Source organism: Actinia tenebrosa, unplaced genomic scaffold (genome assembly GCF_029948245.1).
Source record: "Actinia tenebrosa isolate PJP-AT-01 unplaced genomic scaffold, QUT_ActTen_1.0 PGA_scaffold1__47_contigs__length_23844297, whole genome shotgun sequence".
Taxonomy (NCBI): Eukaryota; Metazoa; Cnidaria; class Anthozoa; order Actiniaria; family Actiniidae; genus Actinia; species Actinia tenebrosa.
Window position 1 is genome coordinate 13,013,442 of NW_028292578.1, and position 21,544 is coordinate 13,034,985.

General features: G+C 37.4%; 1 protein-coding gene, 3 non-coding genes and 1 pseudogene across 4 annotated transcripts in view; all 5 read right to left on the reverse strand.

Annotated features, from left to right (window-relative positions):
- Positions 1–892: 892 nt before the first annotated feature.
- Positions 893–10,281, reverse strand: LOC116288658 (uncharacterized; annotated as a pseudogene).
- Trnan-guu (transfer RNA asparagine (anticodon GUU)) lies at positions 8,533–8,606 on the reverse strand. Its single transcript has one exon. It is a non-coding gene; the product is annotated as a tRNA-Asn (tRNA).
- On the reverse strand, positions 8,694–8,767 carry Trnan-guu (transfer RNA asparagine (anticodon GUU)). The gene has a single exon. It is a non-coding gene; the product is annotated as a tRNA-Asn (tRNA).
- On the reverse strand, positions 8,857–8,929 carry Trnan-guu (transfer RNA asparagine (anticodon GUU)). Its single transcript has one exon. It is a non-coding gene; the product is annotated as a tRNA-Asn (tRNA).
- Positions 10,282–14,464: 4,183 nt separating the features above from the next.
- LOC116288656 (MAM and LDL-receptor class A domain-containing protein 1) overlaps positions 14,465–21,544 on the reverse strand; it is a 28,615-nt gene continuing 21,535 nt past the window's right edge. Inside the window, exons 7-18 of the mRNA XM_089033348.1 lie at positions 20,556–20,723; positions 19,848–20,027; positions 19,508–19,654; positions 19,118–19,377; positions 18,528–18,774; positions 18,153–18,299; positions 17,763–18,022; positions 17,000–17,216; positions 16,471–16,614; positions 15,915–16,180; positions 15,036–15,124; positions 14,465–14,606 (exon numbers count right to left, since the gene is read on the reverse strand). Of these exons, the coding sequence (XP_088889474.1) occupies positions 14,600–14,606; positions 15,036–15,124; positions 15,915–16,180; positions 16,471–16,614; positions 17,000–17,216; positions 17,763–18,022; positions 18,153–18,299; positions 18,528–18,774; positions 19,118–19,377; positions 19,508–19,654; positions 19,848–20,027; positions 20,556–20,723 (2,132 nt within the window). The 3' untranslated portion in view covers positions 14,465–14,599. The remainder of the gene's footprint in view (positions 14,607–15,035; positions 15,125–15,914; positions 16,181–16,470; positions 16,615–16,999; positions 17,217–17,762; positions 18,023–18,152; positions 18,300–18,527; positions 18,775–19,117; positions 19,378–19,507; positions 19,655–19,847; positions 20,028–20,555; positions 20,724–21,544) is intronic.

Consider the following 21,544-nt stretch of genomic DNA (forward strand, 5'->3'; position numbering starts at 1 on the left):
TTTCGTAATCTTTTGTCATCATTCTTTTAATCTTAAACACACAATTATGTACTGATATGTCATGGCATCATCATTTAGCATGCTTCCTATTTAAATGGTTAATCGGGATCCTTTTGCTGTCATCATGATTATCTTCTGAAAAAGAAAAAAAAATCAGTCCCCTTTATCCTTGTACTCGGCTTCAGTCATTTTTTATTACTGTAGTAACATATATAGCTCCTGTTAAACCAAAACGAGTACTTCAAAGATTTGGGCATTAAAGAGTCCATTGATTGATAACAGCCTAGCTAGACCAAACGACGAGAAAACATGCTATCGTAACATTCATTCTATGATAGTAGAATCAAAGATGGTATATAGCGCTGTAGTTCAGTAGCCTCTCATCTCCCGGGATCTGAGCTGAGTTCGATTCCTGTACTCCGCATCCTATACGAGAAGAGTTGTGTAAGGCCTCTCCCTTGATTGGATGGTTTTTCTGATCTTTTTTCGATTTTCATCCTTTTAAAAAAACCTACAGTTCGTTATGTGAGCAAGCAGTGCCCTGACTTAGATCAGCCCAAAGGATGTTTTAGCGTAAAGATAAAATTCAAAGAAGCGTATTCTTAAAAAAAATTAAAATTAAAACAAAAAAGAGCGTATTCTTGGCTCAAATTACAATAACAAATCGAGGTCGAAGAAATGTTTTTCTTTAGTCGAATCTCTCGGTACAAGTTTTTACTGTCATCGCTCAGCAATGTATAGTGTACTTTTAATCTATATTTAAACAGACCAGACCTTTGCGTACTGAAGGACATATATATATATGATTTGGCACCGCTATTTCGCAGTTCGCGCGTACTATGATTAAAGGCGTATTACACATCTATCTATATTGTGATCTTATTCAACCTATCTACCTTTGTGCACAAGGGCCTTTAGTAAAAGTGATGTCATCAAGCGCGATGTCACCAAGGTACGTGGTCCCTCGGACAGATTCAAATACAATCTGAAAACCAACAAATGAATATACTTATTTTAATAAAGTTAGTCTCCAAAAACCTAGAATGCTGTGATCGCTAAGAATCATGGGAAATATATCAAATTCAAGAGTAAAGCTTTTGACACAAACTGCAGCAGTTGAGGATGCTCAGAGGAGGTAAGACTGTAACTGGTAAAAGATGAGCAAGTCCATCAACAGTTATCAAGCGGTTGAAACATGTAAAATGTATCTACCCATAATCCCTGCCGGTCTCAGCTGTGTAGCGTTTCAGGTGTGACTAACTTTATTGAAATAAGTGTATATATTAAAGATAGAAGCCCAAGAGTATGTTTTCCTAACGCTTTGGTAAACTGGTATTTGTAACAGTAACAGAACCTAATCGAGTTTTAAAAAGCAAAAGGAAGAGGGAAAGCTTGCCAGGTGAAATGGGTCTGTATGATTATCTTCTTTAAAAAATTGCCTTACCTCGTAATCAAAGGTCATATTTGAAATACTGATCACAGCTTGATGCCACTTTCTACCTTGGTCACCAGATATTGTAAGTACTTTGGTTCTCGCGTTAGAGTTGAGACTTCTGATATACACGTTAAGTGATCCCATGGTCGCACCGTACATGTGATAGAAGAAACTCATGCAGCGACCAGAAGATGCGGGAGAAAGGACTTTACTGACCAGGGTGGCTGTTGGTTGGTTTTGGGCAGGGTATGAGGTTTCTACATACACGTATGATCCTTGAAACACACAAACATAAGAAGCATTATACAAATAGTAATGGTAATGCCAATGCCAATGCCAATGCTGACGATGCTAATACTAATGCTAATAGTAATACTGTCCAATTATTTTCTTAATTGGACAGGTCTTGTTGATATGGGATTAATTAGGCAGCTATATAATTAATAGGTAATGGGATTTCATACTCCCCAATCAAGAAATAATTAGACTCGAAAAATTCCTCTGACTGCCAAATTGGACTCGACCTACGGCCTGGAGTCCTATTACATATACTAATACTAATACTAATACTTATAGTACACCCAACAAAATTACTCGACTCTGATTGGTCGACAGGGATACAATTATAGCGTTAATTGTACTCCGTAGGAGTACCGAATTAAGTCGCTATGGCAACACGGCCAAAACAATGTCAAAACAATTATTTTCCATCATTTTGTACTTAAAAAACATATAAATCAAATTTTAAAGCCGTAAGAACTAATCTTTTTTATGCATTTCAGTTGCGCGATGGACTGAAAATCGGGCTCCAAATAGACAAAGATGAACGGCGTCGCTTCGCATTTTTTACTGAAATTTTGTTGAGTGAACTATAAACAAAATCGCACGATCTCGAGTACAATTTGGAATTAATAGGCACTCGTAACAATTTTAAAGTTCTTTAATTGCACTCGCCTAAAGGCTCGTGCAACTACAAGAACTTTCAAAACATTACTCGTGTCTATTAATTTCCAAATTGTACTCGAGATCGTGCGATTTCCTATACTTATACTAATACTAATAGGGGCGAAACAGAAAAGCAGGTCACCTCTACCAATTAACTACTCACCGAAACCTGAAGTATGGTCACCATTAGTCCTGTGTTAGAACTGGGAGTTGAACCTGACCTTCTGGTCCACGAAAAGGTGTTCGTCCCCGGTCCAGTCTTCCAGCCACACATATTTTGGTCGAAATTACAATCATCCACAAACACTGAAATCAAGAGTACATTGTGTCTTAACATTGTTATTCACCCTATTAGTCCTATTGTCCTTGATATGTCTTCTCAACAAGTGTTTTAAACACATGTATATGCTCTCAAAAATTCTCGACTGAAGGTCTCGACTTAATTACAAACAGCTTTTTCTTAAGATGGCTAAATACTACTGGACGATGGATTTGAAGATAAAACCCCGCTGATATACAAAGGAAACTCCTCAAGCTTTTTTTAAAGAAACTATGCACATCTTCATCAAGTTATTAATATAGCATGTTCAATAACCAAATTTACCCTGGGTCGTAGGTTTTGAAGTAACAGGTCTTGAAGTGGAAGGACGTGAAGTTGTACTTGTTGGACCCTTACCACCGCACTTGCCATCTTCTTTAAAGAATATGTCATCCAGTGCTACATCACCAGTATAGCTAGATCCCCTGATGACCTCAAACACAACCTGTTTATAAGATGTCAAGAAAAATATTTTCAAAAGCTGGGAAGCTAAAAAAACCTATGCCATGCGTCGCAGCATTATAGGAAAGAAAGGGAACATACCGTTCCATTACATAAAAATCATACAGTGCAGTTATGTATTTTTTGCCTTTTCATAAATCAAGAAATGAAGCTATTAAACCAAATATTACTAATGCTCTTATTATATATGACAGCTGGTCTACTTATTTCAAGCTACCATTATCGATCGATCTGGCAGTAGAGAGAGAAACAAGTGAGTACCTTATAATCATTAGAACTTGTAATAGTTGTACTTGCTCTAAGCCACTGTTGTCCCTGGTTACTGCTTATATCCTGAAAATCCCTTTCCTTGCTCCTGCTTTGACATCCAGTACATAGACATTCAGTGACCCAATGGTTGCTCCATGCATGTTGTATGCAAACTGAAGACATAGTCCAGAAGTAGCGGTCAAGACTGGACTTGTGAGCTCTGTTTTTTGGTTTTGCCGTACAGGTGAAGAAGACTCGGCGTAGACGTAAAAACCTTTAAAAATAATAGTCGTTTTTAAGGCTATGCATCGTGTATGTTTTACAAAAGGTAAGTTATCAATCAAATAGCTTTACGACAAGATAACTCCAGTGTCGTCATAGCATTTGGATATGGATGCACTAACCTGTTCCGTTCAAAGGTTTTGTTGCATCACCATCAGGACCAGTTGATGAGCTGGGTGTGGATCCTTGCTGACGGTACCACTGGTAGTTATTTTGTTGGTCGGTAGTCCAGCTGCACATATCGATTTCGAACTCGCAATCATCAGGACCTGATGGGAGATGAAATACCTTTATTGAAGAAATAGAAAGCGCGTGATGTGTGCAGTTATAATGCACGCGGGGGTTGGCAGAACTTCTTCAGGCTTCTCAACACTTCTCGAGTGTCTGCCAATCCCCAAGTGCTTTATAACTGCACACAGCACAGCCAGCAAGTTTTTTTTCTTTTATAAAATTTTAATAACCGTTATTTTGGATAGGAATGACGCAACTGAAAGTGTGCGAGTGTGCTGTGTGCTCTCATAAAGCACTCACTCCCAACCAATCAGAACGTAAGATTTATAACAGCTATTTTAGAATGTTTATTATTAATTAACATCGTTTATTTCTCGTTTATTATCCTGCATTACTTTTTTAAATTCATTACATTACATTGTCTTACCTAAACCACATCTTCTTTGCTTGCAAACGTTGGTCTCTTTGCTGTTTCCTGAACACGGTTTACCGCCATTTTGAGCGGGGGGATCGTTACATTGCCTCGTTCTTGTGTGAGTTCCTTGTCCACAAGTAGCACTACACTGACTCCATGATGACCAACGCCCCCAACTACCGTCTATGACAGCTGCATACAAATTATATAGGAATTACAAAATCTCTTCAAGTAAATAATCAATAATTGGACAAAAAACATGGCAAAAATAGCGGAGAACAAAATGAATAAGAATTGCAATGAAGCCTTGAAGAAAAATCTGCCAGCATTATCATCCAAAAAAACCACCTCCATTCATCGCCCTCCAGTCAAACTTAATTAATAAGCCGCCTTAGTCAACTATAGAGAATTTGTACAAAACAAATCAGTGATTATTTTTACAGACCTGAATGACCTTATTTCTCAGTGTAAAAATAGTTTCTGAGTAAAACTTGTTTGAGGGAAAATCATAACTTTTAACTGTCCAAGAAAGTTTCGCGTCTTTTTTTCTAAAATTAACGAGAAAATATCAACAGGAAGGGGACCTGGGCTAGACACGGTATTAATAGTTACATCTAAATTGTTCTATTAGACGTTTACAGCCTGTTTTTGTTATAGTTAAGCAGATTAAGAATCATAAGAATGTATCGACGAGTTCGCCATAGGACGCGTTTGATTACCCTGACATTCACTAGGACTGCATTGGGCATTTTCTGTCCCTACACCATATGTATCAGCTCCTGGACAATTGGAGACATCTGAAGACGAGCAAAACCTTTGACGAATCTTCCTGCAGTTACTGTCACAAGGGCCATAGTCACTCCATGAGCTCCAGCCATTAGAAGGACCTTAAGTATCGGAGAAAATGTCAGTTCTTCAGAAAACAAGATATCTTTCGATTAAGCAACAATTTTAAAAGTGATTGCATACAGGAAAGTGCCAATCATCACACAAGCGCTTTACGACAAGTCGGGAATACAGCGCATTCACATCGCGGTCAATTAAATTTAAGATTCCAGTGTTACCTGAACAATCATACAGTGCATTGACCTCGAAGATATCAGTTTGTGAAAACCCATTTCTTTGTCCAAGTTGCTGGTTTGGATTACTGATGGCCTCTATTGTCGGTTTGCCGTTTGAGGAAAATGAATATTTCCCATAATGCATGATGCTTCCTAAGTCATACGTCGCTTTCAGACTGTCAATCCTTCCATGGTCATATTTGTTGAAATTATGCTCCTTTCCTTAAAGAATAAGAATAAAAAAGAGCACGTTTTTAAACAATTATAGAAACAACTGAATCACTCCAGTAGCAATCCTCTTTGTGTGGTTGTGTGTGTGTGCTGTCAAGCTTTCGGGTACTGGAAGAGGTTGGAGGTTGTGTTAATAGGACATTTGATGATGGTGTCATTGACCTCTACTACCAGACTCCCTTGCACACTTTCTTTTGTTCAGTTAATTAGCACCAATTGTCTTACTATTTTCATGAGGGAATACAAATTTAAATAAGAAAGAAAATTTGAGAAGAATTATGGTAGTGGGAGTCAAATGACGCCATCAGGCAAACGTCCTATTGCAAGAAACTATATTTGCAATTATTCGACCATTACAATATGCATCTCATATGAGCAAATTGAAGCTCAGGAATGCGCTCCTGACGGCTGACGTCGTATGAATATCAATCGTTTCCGAGTTCGGTAAACATTTAGGCCTCACTGCAGGCGTTTCACGTTGGTTCTCTGATTCTTGGGGTGCATGTTTATGAATATTCAAACTAATAATTAAAAAACTAGTTATGGTTTTGAAATAAAGCAAGAGTATTATGTGACCTCGAGTGAACTTGAAATGATTTATTCAACATCTTCAGTCGAAAACCTACAAATAGTACATTTATGATGTCACGTTCACGTGAATAATATCAGGGATTCAAGTTATGTTCTCAGCCAATTAGAAGCAAGATAGGGAGTAATAACAGTCCTTACTGACCTGGTGTAATGTTTTCCCATAGAATCCTCACGTATTGATCTCTGTCGGGTCTGGACTGTTCGTGCCAGAAGCCCAGTGCGTGAAGTAGTTCGTGCATAATTATCCCTTTGTAAGCGCAGCCTTGGCCAATTGAGACGTCTTGTCCCCCCCTTTGCCAGTAGATTTTACCGACGTTTGAATAACACCTGAACAGTTTGAAAAAAACATAGACTCGTTAATCAAGATACCGTTGGTACAAACAGATCCGAGATAAGATACGTGATAGGAACTGAAATTCTGATGAATCTAGTGTCGCTCGTTGCGTAATGCCACTGAAAATGCTAGCCTCTTACTGATGTCTCTATGGAAGCAGGCACCTTAGTTTGGGGTCGCTAGTCATTGTATGTTCTTATCAGCTTGCACAAGAAGAATGAAATGCCGTAAATCATAATAAAGGCGTCTAAATGTTTTAAATTAGTCCTCTAGCATGGCGGACAAATACCATCACAGGGTTCATTACACGGCATATTTTTCACAAATCTAACTTTTTTTCTTAAGTTTTTAACGCTTTATTATATTATCTTTCATATTAGAGGACTTTTTTAGTTCTGGTAACAAGATTTGGTTTTCAGTATTAAAACAGCCTAGCTATAGAGCGTTTTCACTCACGTGACAAGGCAGTAATATTAGTGTACCACACAATAGAAACTTTCTGCACAGTTTTTGTATAAAAAGGGAGTTTAATTACCGGAGGATATAAAAATGTATTGTTTTGGTACACCAACATGGCTGCTGTGACGTCACGTGAAAACTCTGTTCACCGTTTGTGGAATTTATCGGATTTGGGTCATCGGCGGTCGTCGTTCCTTTTTCAGACTTGATCGACGGAAGCGAACTGAAAACTGCTAAAACGAGTTGAGCCTTAGAATTTATGTTTATGAAAATTTCACTAAAACAATATTTCTTGTTTTCTATTCAGGTATCTCAAGCCGTCAACGCGGACTAAGCAAGGCAAGGCAAGGCCGGGGGACGTCCATTTCCTATGGTATGAGGCAGTTTGATTATCTTTAAAAATAACTTAATGCGGTTGAATACAATAGTTATATTGTATAGCACTAGTTGGTGTTTACAAACACCTCAATAATTCTTCTCAAGTTACTTTGTTTCATCAGCGAATCGATCTCTTGTTGGTAAAGTAAAAACAATAGCTTATATACGTCACAGCAACTGGCGCAATAACGGATATCCTCTGTAAAGCTTACCATACTCTAAAGCAATTATTTTTCTTACCCTGATCTCTTCACAAAGTTTATCCAATTGTTTTCATTTGTACGAGGGACAAATTTGACACAAGTATACTTGTGGAACTCTTCAATAGCTTCCTGAATTACTGGTCCATCGTCATTTGCTGAGCGATAATCATTAATCATTATTAGTGCACCAGCAATTACTACCATTCAGTGTGTATCATGTAGCAGAATTGTCAGTGATTTTCGGCATAAGGGGAGGGGGGGATAAATGGAAAATGTTCAGAAAAACCCAAGGAATTGGAGAATTTGAAACTCTGAATTCTTGGATTCTTTTAAGTTACTTACGGATTCTCAAGGTCTGGTCAATGACATAAGGAACTACTTTGGATTCCCAAACGTATTTTCGATCTCTTTGAGCGTTTCTCTTTTCGTTTCCTTCTTGTGGTCCATCAACATCTCGGTCGTTTTCACCCAGGATTATATCACCTTCAAATAGGATCTTATCCACCTCTGTAAAACAGAATGAAAGGCTTAAGATGGTTTCTTTTAAATAACAAGCATTCTACAAATTTCATTATCAGATTGTTTTCTAACCGGTATATGTTGTAATCAGATCTAAGCTAGACAATATTAAAAATAGTTTCCTGGAAAAAATATATATTCAAGTACAAACTCGAGAATACATTCATTGAAACGTTAATATTAATATTTGTATGAGAATATATATGAAATATATGTTTGTACTGCGGTTGTGTATCAAATTGAGCTGTTCCTCGCAGTATATGAAGCAACTTATGCATCTCCAAATTGAAAGACTCTTGAACGAGATTAATATTATTACTTTAAAATGCCCCTTGTTTCACTAATAATCACTATTATTGATTGGATATCGGCCATTTAGTAATAATTACTAATATTATCTTCAAAAGGCAAAATGAATCGTCCCTGGGTGGGCTCGAACCACCAACCTTTCGGTTAACAGCCGAACGCGCTAACCAATTGCGCCACAGAGACTTCGTTGAGATTAATCTAGTTTCCATTGATCAGATATCGGCCATTTAAGTAATAACCACTATTACATCTTCAAAAGACAAAATGAATCGTCCCTGGGTGGGCTCGAACCACCAACCTTTCGGTTAACAGCCGAACGCGCTGACCGATTGCGCCACAGAGACTTGGTTGTGATTAATCTAGTTTCCATTGATCAGATATCGGCCATTTATTAATAATTTTACTAATATTATCTTCAAAAGACAAAACGAATCGTCCCTGGGTGGGCTCGAACCACCAACCTTTCGGTTAACAGCCGACACGCTAACCGATTGCGCCACAGAGACTTGGATTTAAAAAATGCACTCATTTGTATTGATCAAATATTGGAGTTTTTATTTAACAGATCAAAAACAGTTTTCCGTGTTTGATTTGTTTTTATAAAATAACAAACGCGCGAAAAGATCGAAAAAAGCAAAGTCTAAGTAAATTCTCCCTACGTGCAGTCTTATTCAAACTGACCAATGAGCGCGCGCGATAGATTAAAAATGACGACAGCGTGTTTTGATACTCTCATCAAACATGGTTTTCGACCAATCATAGCGCGCGTAGTATCCCAATTATTTTATTTAAAAAAATCAAAAATAAAATTTTAAATGAATTAATCGGGTGGGGGTGTCAAGCTCACGTAAAAGCGAAATATACCATCGTGATCAATCACTCATAAGTTATAACGCGCGTCCAAGAGAAATGATACAAAAACTGGTGCTGATTCCAGAACCGTTCCGGCCGCTTGGCGTGGTATCTCCCACAGAATTATTTCGAGCCCAGCCAGAGGAATATATCATATGAACGTCAAAGGCTATTCAGTACAATACTGAATGCTAAGTACTAAATCAAATGCATTTGATAACTGACAAAATAAAAAACAGTGTTATTATTATTATTCTTATTTGTTATTATTACACATACTTTCATTTACACTTTCGATTTGTTCTGCAACATCTTTTTCGGAATCGTCGTTTTCGGACAGGTTTTTCACTGTGAATAAGTTAAGTATTATAAAGTTAAAATAAAATACTATTAATAAACAATAGTAATACCAAATTCCTGTCACAAAGAAAGATGTAGTATAGCAAATAATTCATTAAAGTTGCTTAGAACATTAAGTTCAGTAAATGGGACACTATTTATATGTCTGCATTTTATAATTGATAAAAATAGAATTACTAAGGGGTTTTCAAGTAACTAACAGTACACCAAGTAGAATCTTCATCTAAAACTTCATATCTTCATATAAAACAAATACGACTTAAAAAATTTCTAGAAATGCGAGGACGTTAATTATAATGAGGCACATAAGCCTTGAAGGAAAAAAAGAAGAAGAAGGAAAAAAAAGAAAGAAAAAAGAAAAAAGAAAAGAAAAAACCCCGAAAGATCCAAAAGCAACACTAAAGCCAAAAAAACAAGGCTTAAAAACAAATTAACGTTAAAAGCAACAACAAGGGATGTGAAAACTAACTAAAGAAAAAAAGGATTTCTTAATCCAGGAAATAGGACAAATCGTATCAAAAGATCAAAAAGAGAGAGAGAGAGAGAGAATAAAATAAAATATCATACCGTTGTAAGTTACAGGAACAGAGTTGGATAGAGAGACTGCAATGCTGATCAGCAGGATGATATGCTTAAACTGACCCATGGTGGAACCAGGAATAAACTGAAGCTTTCTCACAACTATTCACCTTTATATGCAGAAAATTGAGCATATTTACCGAGAGGGTGGGGTTAATTGCATTACTGGTCGTACAAACGGTAACCATAGTATTTTATCTCTAGATATGTATACTTTTATAAATCAAAGCTCAATATTTTGTAATGTTCGATATATTACCTGAAATGGTAGTCAATTGAATATATTTGACTGAAAATACAAACTTTATTTTAGGGATAGTACAACTTCTAGCAGGGAACCTAACAAATTGACCTCTAAAAATCACCAACTTTTATTCATCGTTCAAGACTCAGAATGTTTTCTGAGTCTTTCAATTTGCAGCTGCATAAGTTGCTTCATATACTGTGAGGATCAGCTCAATTTGATACATTACAACTGCAGTACAAATATATATTTTATATATATTCTCATACACTTTTATTCATCTGTTAGCAAAAATGTAATTATTATTTTTAATGTATTTTATACAATTATCAAAATATAGGTAAACAATTAAGATAGACATCTTCTGATTTGGCTGATACTGGCCCGTACTTTGATAACCAGAAATATTGAACTTCTGGCTCATATTCATTTACTTATCTTTGTTTTATTAAGTGCCTAAATTTCTTTAGTGGTGCGATAATGAGGTTAAAGATCAAAAGATTACAATAGACTTAATAAAAAAAAAAAAACTAAGATTAGTTGTGGAACTTTTTTCTCACTTTCTTTGCAATTGTATGACATCAATTAAAAATCACTATATTTGAAATTGTTGGTATAACATCAATTAGAGTTCGAGTTTAATTTCTTATTTTCCATGTTGCAATAATGTTGTTTAGTTGTTTATATGAAAAGAATCATTTTTTTGTCAGAATCCAAGTCGTTAAAGAGGACACTTGAACCCCCATTTTTTTACAATGTATCTTTTGAGTCAATCGAATGGAAATAAGACTTATTTTGCTCACTTGGTGTATTGGAACTCATTGAGAGGGTTTGAAAGAGTAGGAAGATAACTTATTAAAAAAAAAAAAATTTACCACCACTCCCCACACGGGGCTCTTCCTTGAGGTTCCCTCCACACGCACTACCACTACATTCTATATTTACAACATACAACACTCAACTCACACGTTGCTTTTTATGGAGGGAGGAAACCGGAGATCCCGGAGAAAACCCTCGTGGCAAGGGAGAGAACAACACAACGAACAAACTCAACTCACATCTGATCGAGTCTGAGCCAGGGCTCGAAACCGGACCAGAGTGGTGAGAGGCGAGCGGTAAACCACTACGCCACCCATGCCACCCTCAAGATCGGCAAATAATAACTTGGAAAAAACTCTGTTCACGGTTCGAGTATTCTCACTCTCATAGTCAATTTCAAAATGGTATAGCAGTCGACAATATTACTCGTACTGATCTAAAGGCCGGTTTAGACGTTACGATTTTCGCCTACAACTATCGTATACAACACGCTCGCGTCTGTCGTAGGCGAGTTATAGGCTTGATTTACACGCTACGACTCGAGTTGTAGGATGGTGCGAGTGTGTTGTATACGATAGTTGTAGGCAAAAATCGAACCGTCTAAACCGGCCTTAAGGTTTTCCGATTCCCAGACCTAGACTAGTGCGATTATAGGCCGGAAATCATACTAGAAAAAGGAAGATACAGAATTAATATGAGAATCCAGAACGAAAAAGGTATCTTCTTCTGGATTGGCCACCTCAATAGACCTTTTTACCGATACGGGGACCATCTTTTTTATTGTTCAATAGAAAAATTAATTGAATTCAGTTTTTGTTAGTTGAAACAATATTTGAAACACCAAGACTTCAAACTATTTAAAAACGTAATCCCCCACTCTATGGTTTATAAATGTTCTACGTTTGCCCCCTTGACATCCCAGAATTTAAGATGGCCACCGTACCAGTAAAAAGGTCTATTAGCTTCTTTATTTATTTTTTTTAATTAACACTTTAACACTTTAAATTAATTTTGCATATGTATTTGAGGTGCATGGTTTGGATATTAGCTTTAAATTAGGGTCTAGATAAAAAGTCTTTTTTCCCTCTCGTTATATTTCATTGTCACCTGAGTGCAAGACACTAAACTTTGGTGTCTATCCTTCGTATTCTTTGCTAATGGCCTAAATCAGTAAACTATTGTTACCGTCTTAACTAATTTTAATTCAATATCAGTCAATGTTGATAACAATTACATAAAATATGGAATGTGCCAAAATATCTAATCTCAACCTAATAAATAACAATGTAAAATAGCACATCCCAAGTTAATGAAGGAATGAAGCTGATTAGATAAATAATGAGGGGAGGGGGTTTCAGGAATTTATGTTATACGATACTTTAAATTTTTGTAGCGACCCCAGAATGAAACGTTTTTTATGTGGATTCGTTTGCTCAATATTTCTGTTCTGAAATGAGAGGTTGCGCAAGTGTTTGTCGAGGGTGGAGTGCTTGCTCAAATTGTTTTGGGGGTTTATATAAAGCAAAGATTAGTTAATGGTCCGTCCCTTAGCTTGAAGATAAGAATTCAGTCCATGATGTAAAATGATTACTGGAATCGGTAACTGTATTCTCTAGCTTATAGTGGACAGATGCATAAAAAGTGAACTTGGCAAACGCCATTTTGAACGGCTCGAGTGCAAACTAATCATGTTCCAAGATACGGCTTTGTCTTTATTAGGCTTTGTCTTTATTAGGCACTAATTGGCATGGCAAGGGAAGCTAGGGAAACCAATCACATGGTGTCCCCTTTTATTATCTACACCAGCGACTGGTGTGAAGTCGTTAGCTAGAAGTCAGGATGGAGCAAAACCATTAACGATTTTCAATACTCTATCGAATTTTTCATTCAATTGATCCTTTAATTTCATGTCGTATCTTCAGAATCCAGATCATTTTTTTCCCACGTTACAGGCTAATTATAACAAAAAGCCCCTTCGATTCTCTATTTTTATCTTTTCAATAGTTCAACAAATAAAAATACTAAAAAGATAAACGAATAGAGATATAAAAAAATATTTAATACTTTGGCATTTATATATAAATAATTTGAAAAAGAATCTTAATTCTTCCAGATGTAAAATAGTAAATGTAAGATATAATATTATGCAGTATGCATTCCTAATACGAAATAAAATATGCCAGATTCAAAATGCAACATGTCAGATAAAAAATGCAACGTGGAAAATATCGTCGCTTTAGTGTTTTGGCATATGAGCTAACCGAGAAATTAAATTTTTTTGCGATTTGACTTTTACATTTTAAGTCTAGAGATATTTGAAGAAAACGTCCCAGGGTAAGATCGTTTGCTCTTTCATTCATTGCGTTGTTCGTTTGCTGCTGCGTTCGATGCGTCATCCGTTTGCTCGTTCGTTCATTACACCGTTCTTATGCTTGCTTGTTTGTTTGTTGCGTTGTTCGTTAGCCAGTCCGTTCGTTGCGTTGTTCGTTTACTCGTTCGTTCATTGCGTCGTTCGTACGCTCCTTTCTTCCTTCCCGATTGTATCCCAAATTCTTTTAGACTATTCAGTTTAAGGTGACTGCCTACTTTCAAAAAACGATTTAAACTTTTTTTACACTTCGATTTTCCGAATTGAAATTTAATACTGATTCCAAATCTGGAAAGAAAAATTGGGTGTCCCGAGCTTGTTTTTCGAGATAATCCGCATTTAATGGAAGCCAACGCGCGAGCTTTTGGAGCAAAATTTGAGCCACCGGAAGTGATTAGAATAAAATGAAGATTCATAAGATAATAGTTGTTTGCAGACTCTATGATTGCACGAATGAAGGCTAGTCAATCACTCTACAAAAAGACAAAAAGACAAAGAGATACATTGATTTGTCATATTTTGTAGTGTTATTAAGAATTCTCATACAAAAGTCGAACAAAAATCCCTACAAAAATCTATTTTTTCATGTGTTAGAAATATAAACTTTTTCTAAAATGTTGATATAACCTAGATTTTGAGGTGTTTTTTTCGAATGAGAAAATAGAGAGTCCCATGCAAGATTTGCCCTGTTGAAGCTCAAAACGCGTATGGTTCTTCAATAAAATCTTGTAGATTTTTCAGCGGTTTTTGAGTGCGCGCACATCGTGGGCTCAAATCGAAGGGTCACCTTAATAGACTTTTGAATACCAAACACAAAAATTGTTATGTTATGCATGATGTTTATTCGTCTTTTAATCTTAAACGCACAATTATGTACTGATATGCCATAACATCATTTAGCATGCTTCCTATCTAAGTGGTTAATCGGGATCCTTTTGCTGTCATCATCAGTGATTATACTCTGGAAAAAAAGTTAACGAATATCAGATTTGTCTATGCATCAATACATTTGAGTCACATGTCATTTGAATGACATCTCCGGGATGGACCATTAAATAATTGATGGGGGGGGGGGGGGGAGGGGTTGCAGGAATTTTTGTTGCATGATATTTATTTTTTGGCTCAACCCTTGCACGTTATTTTTTTGCGTACAGTTAAATATTTTTCTTCTAGCAGAAGAGGTTGTACGATATTTTTTTGAGGTTTAAGTGCTTGCTCGATATATATATATTTTTTTGGATTTACGCAACCCCCTCCCCCCACCCCACCCCCACCCCACCCCCTCAACAACTATCTAATGGTCCGTCCCTTACCGACGAAGATTTGGCACCGTCCTTCGCAGCTAGTACATATTATAGTATCTACAATATGGGGTTATGCAACACGTTACCTTTTTGGACAAGGGCCTTTACTAAAAGTGATGTCATCAAGCGCGATGTCACTACGATACGAAGTCCCTCGGACAGATTCAAATACAATCTGAAAATCAACAAATGAATATATATATTTATCATATGACCCGTATCTGCCTGGGCGCGCGCTCTTAAAAAAACCTTCGGGAAAATGAGCGAGCAGGCCCATACGAATTCGTACGGCCCTGCTCGAAACCTGCGACTTTCTTTTATTTTATTATTTTTCTTTTCGTGAGGATCATATGATAAAATGCTTATTGACTCGGGCCGTACGGGAAAATATTTGGCTCTCGGTCATTTGTACGGCATCACCTCGAGCCAAATATTTTCCCGTACGGCCATCCCACTCAGTCAATAAGTACGTAATATTTAACAATTTTTCTCCGAAGACTCGCATCTCGGTAAATACTCGACGATATTCGCTGAGGCTGAGGGAAATAATTGTTTTAGTGCAAATACAGAGGTGATTCTTTCAAAAAAAGAAAAGAAAAAAAAGAAGATAAAAGACACATGATTTAAAATTAGGAAAATTTTTAATTGAAGTGACAAACGCGGCTTTCAATTACAACACAGGCGAACTCCGACTTTGCGAATCAAAATACTTTGTTTGAGCTTATTTGATTGTTTTAAGTCCTTTTTTACCTTTGAACAAAGTTAGTGTAAATTTGTTTAATTTAAATATTTTTACTTCCCTCCGATGCAGGAACCTTCTCCTCAGTTATTTTAAGACCATGAGTATTGGTCCGGCCGGAACTCGAACCACGACCTCCGTCAAGAAAGTTCGATGACAACCTGACTGAACCGCTGAGCCAACCGGGCCCTGATCATCTTTAACACAATTTAAATTACACAATTACCTCGTAATCACAGATCATGTTTGAAATATTGACCACAGCTTGATGCCACTTGTTCTTTTGGTCGCCTATAATCTTGAATACCCTGGATTGAACTGGGGTAGAGGCGCTTTTGATATACACGTTAAGTGATCCCATGGTCGCACCGTACATGTGATAGAAGAAACTCATGCAGCGACCAGAAGGTGCGGGAGGGAAGACTTTACTGACCAGGGTAGCTGTCTGATTTGGTTTAGAAGGATATGAGGTTTCCACATACACGTATGATCCTTAAAAAAACACACACACAAAAGGATATCAATCTTCCTAAGTCGCACTATTTTGCCCGCTTATACTATATATGAAATAATTGTTGTATAAAGACCTACGTTTCTCAGTGGATTAGAAAGATTAACCTAGATCTGGAAATAAATGCCATTTTTACATTCGCCGAGATGATATTTCCCACATGCATATTCTATAACGAATTCTGGGCAGAAAGATCCCACATGTATTCAAATAACCTCCTCTAGGAGCGAAAAAAATCAGCAGGTCACCTCTACCTCTAATAACCACTCACCGGAACCTGAAGTATGGTCACCATTAGGTCCTGTGCGAGAACTGGGTGTTGAACCTGACCTTCTGGTCCACGAAAAGGTGTTCGTCCCCGGTCCAGTCTTCCAACCACACATATCTTGGTCAAAATTACAACCATCCACAAACACTGAAATCAAGAGTACATTGTGTCTTAACATTGTTATTTACCCTATTAGTTCGATTTGGATTGGTTTCTAAAATTCATACTTTCTATTTCCAACCACTTATTTATTTTATTAAATCTAGAATTTATTATTGTTCGAATGACACTTTGTGAATAGTATTTTCTTAGTGGCTGCTATAACTGCCCATCGAAAAACCCTCTGAATTACAATGGCAACCCACGAACATATTTTTCTTAGACGTCACTACCAAAAAAAGGCCTAGGTTCATGAAGAAGACCAAGAAATGATCATATAGGCATTGTGGCAAATTTGTCCGAAATACTAGATTGAGACTGAATTAATCTAGCTATCTTGGTATAAAAGTACTTTTTCAAATTCACCATTTACCTTGGGGTGTAGGGCTTGAGGTCACAGGTCTTGAAGTGGAGGGACGTGAAGTTGTAGGGGCGGCCGTCGAGGGACGTGAAGTTGTAGGACCAACCGTCGAAGGAGCGGAAGTTGTACTTGTTTGGCCCTTACCAGCACACTTTCCATCTTTAAAGAATATGTCATCCAGTGCTACATCACCAGTATAGCTAATTCCCTTGATGACCTCAAACACAACCTGTTCATAAAATGTTAAATATTGAAGGTGGAAAATGCTTTGTTTTGCTAAGCATGACATTATGAATCCCTACAGGTGGAGTGTAGGATCATGGAATGCAACAAATGTAAGCACTCGCGCTGCTCGACACCAACATAAACTGAATACAGAATTAGCTATTTTTGGTGTGAAATGTGACCGTCCGGATGAGTGTAGTCTTGAGAAAGACTGTTGTTGGTGGTGATTGACATTTCGACAACCTCAGCGGAAGTTATCTTTAAACAAGGGCGGATCCAGGGGAGGGAGGGGGGGCTGAAGTCCCCCTTCAGCAGAAAAAAGCGATGCTTTTTTATATCGTTTTCCGTTGTGTTGACGGAAGAAACTCAATTAGCCCCCCCCCCCCCCCCCCCTAAAATGTTGGCTGGATTCGCCCTTGTTAGAATCCAGTGAGAAATAAGAATTAGCTAGAATTAATGAACTATGTATACGGATTGGGTCAGAGATCAATGAGGATATGAAGATTAAGGTTCTTTTTGAGTAATAATTACAAGAATGCTTAATGTCTACCTTATAGTCATTGGAGGTTGTAATATTTGCACTTGCTCTATGCCACTGTTGTCCCTGGTTACTGCTTATCCTGAAAATCCCTTTCCTTGCTCCTGCTTTGACATCCAGTACATAGACATTCAGTGACCCAATGGTTGATCCATACATGTTGTATGCAAACTGAAGACATCGTCCAGAAGTAGCGGTCAAAACTGGACTTGTGAGCTCTGTTTTTTGGTTTTGCCGTACAGGTGAAGAAGACTCGGCGTAGACGTAAAAACCTTTAAAAATAATAGTCGTTTTTATGGCAATGCATCGTCTATGTTTTACGAAAGATAAATTATCCATCGACTAGTTTGACGACAAGATAATTCCAGTGTCGTCATGACACTTTGATATGGTTGCACTAACCTTTCCCGTTCAAATGTTTTGTAGCATCTCCTTTAGGACCAGTTGCGTAGCTGGGTGTGGATCCTTGCTTACGGTACCACCGGTAGTTATTTTTGGGGTCCGTAGTCCAGCTGCACATATCGATTTCGAAGTCGCAGTCAACAGGACCTGAAGAAAATTAAATACCACATTTTCCTGGTTGGGATTAAATTCAATTACTACGGTCACCATTGTTTTCGAAGTTACTACCAAAAAGGGCCTAGGTTGAGGAAGAAGACCAAGAAATGATCATATAGGCATTGTACTTGTTGGCAAATTTGTCCGAAATACTAGATTGAGACTAAATATAATGTAGCTATCTTGGTATTAAAGTACTTTTTCAAATTCACAATTTACCTTGGGGTGTAGGGCTTGAGGTCACAGGTCTTGAAGTGGAGGGACTTGAAGTTGTAGGGGCGGCCGTCGAGGGACGTGAAGTTGTAGGGCCAACCGTCGAAGGACGGGAAGTTGTAGGACCAGCAGTCAAAGGACGCGAGGTTGTATTTGTTGGGCCCTTACCACCGCACTGGCCATCTTTAAAGAATATGTCATCCAGTGCTATATCACCAGTATAGCTAGATCCCCTGATGACCTCAAACACAACCTGTTTATAAGATGTCAAGAAAAATATTTTTAAAAGCTGGGAATTGTTTTTGATAAGCAGCCAGAAAGGTTAATACGGAAGCTAAAAATACCTATGCCATACCTGTTCATGAAATGTCAAGAAAAATGTTTATGTTGAAAATTGCATGGCTTTGATAAACATAGCATATATCCATACAGAATGGGCGCAGGGTCATAGGATGCAAGAGATGAAAGCACTCGCACTGCTCGATACTAACTTACACGGAATGCAGCGTTGGCCATCAGTGTTTGAGTCAAAGATCAGTGAGGATTTGAGAATTAAATTCTTTTCACTAATAATTACAAGAATGCCTAATGACTACCTTATAGTCATTGGAGGTTGTAATAGTTGCACTTGCTCTATGCCACTGTTGTCCCTGGTTACTGCTTATCCTGAAAATCCCTTTCCTTGCTCCTGCTTTGACATCCAGTACATAGACATTTAGTGACCCAATGGTTGATCCATACATGTTGTATGCAAACTGAAGACATCGTCCAGAAGTAGCGGTCAAGACTGGACTTGTGAGCTCTGTTTTTTGGTTTTGCCGTACAGGTGAAGAAGACTCGGCGTAGACGTAAAAACCTTTAAAAATAATAGTCGTTTTTAAGGCTATGCATCGCGTATGTTTTACAAAAGATAAGTTATCAATCAAATAGCTTTACGATAAGATAATTCCAGTGTCGTCATAGCATTTGGATATGGATGCACTAACCTGTTCCGTTCAAAGGTTTTGTTGCATCACCATCAGGACCAGTTGATGAGCTGGGTGTGGATCCTTGCTGACGGTACCACTGGTAGTTATTTTGTTGGTCGGTAGTCCAGCTGCACATATCGATTTCGAACTCGCAATCATCAGGACCTGATGGGAGAGGAAATACCTTTATTGAAGAAATAGAAAGCGCTTGATGTGTGCAGTTATAATCACTCCCAACCAATCAGAACGCAAGATTTATAACAGCTATTTTAGAATGTTTATTATTAATTAACATCGTTTATTTCTCGTTTATTATCCTGCATTACTTTTTTAAATTCATTACATTACATTGTCTTACCTAAACCACATCTTTTTTGCTTGCAAACGTTGGTCTCTTTGCTGTTTCCTGAACACGGTTTACCGCCATTTTGAGTGGGGGGATCGTTACATTGCCTCGTTCTTGTGTGAGTTCCTTGTCCACAAGTAGCACTACACTGACTCCATGATGACCAACGCCCCCAACTACCGTCTATGACAGCTGCATACAAATTATATAGGAATTACAAAATCCCTTCAAGTAAATAATCAATAATTGGACAAAAAACATGGCAAAAATAGCGGAGAACAAAACGAATAAGAATTCCAATGAAGCCTTGAAGAAAAATCTGCCAGCATTATCATCCAAAAAGACAACCTCCATTCATCGCCCTCCAGTCAAACTTAATTAATAAGCCGCCTTAGTCAACTATAGAGAATTTGTACAAAACAAATCAGTGATTATTTTTACAGACCTGAATGACCTTATTTCTCAGTGTAAAAATAGTTTCTGAGTAAAACTTGTTTGAGGGAAAATCATAACTTTTAACTGTCCAAGAAAGTTTCGCGTCTTTTTTTCTAAAATTAACGAGAAAATATCAACAGGCAGGGGACCTGGGCTAGACACGGTATTAATAGTTAACATCTAAATTGTTCTATTAGACGTTTACAGCCTGTTTTTGTTATAGTTAAGCAGATTAAGAATCATAAGAATGTATCGACGAGTTCGCCATAGGATGCGTTTGATTACCCTGACATTCACTAGGACTGCATTGGGCATTTTCTGTCCCTACACCATATGTATCAGCTCCTGGACAGTTGGAGACATCTGAAGACGAGCAAAACCTTTGACGAATCTTCCTGCAGTTACTGTCACAAGGGCCATAGTCACTCCATGAGCTCCAGCCATTAGAAGGACCTTCAGTATCGGAGAAAATATGAATCAGTTATACAGAAAGCAATATATTATCTTTTGATTGTGTTCCATAAGAACACGTGCTTTATCTTAGAGGAATGCGTATCTTTTAACTTTTAATGTCAATGCCACAATATAGACGATATTAGATGGCCGCGCGGAGATACTGATTTTATCTTCTAGTTTTGAGGTGATATCTCACGAGAGAGCGCAGCGAACGAGTAAAATGTTCTTAACACGAGAAAATAAAATACGTATCTCAATGCGTTAATATTCTGTTTAACATGTAAGTATCAATGAAATACAGTATAGGTGATTTTTTTTCCCTATTTGATGCAACTCCTAAGAATTCTTACCAATGGTTATATTTTCACACGTAAAGATATCCCTTTTTAGTAATAGGGAAAATTAGATATTTCATCGATGATTATATATTAAATGTAAATGTACTAGTTCTGTAAGCGTCGCCCTGAATTAAACAAAGTGGTCTTTTTATTGAACAAATATTGATGCCCATCCTGAATTGATCTATTTTAAGGAGGCCTGAAACGTTTTATTCCCTTAACGCCCACGGTATTGTTAGATACATATTACATTGTAGCTGTTATTTGTCGTTTATGATAAGATAGTGAGTCTATGACAGTAAATAATTTGGCGCTGAAAAGAATTTGAGTCAAGTGACTACATACAACAAGGTACCTATTTTGGACACAAGAGTTTTACAACAAGGCGGAAATATGTCACATCGCGGTCAATTAAATTTAAGACTCCAGTGTTACCTGAGTAGTATAGGGAATGGGGGTTCCAGCGCAATCTCAACACGG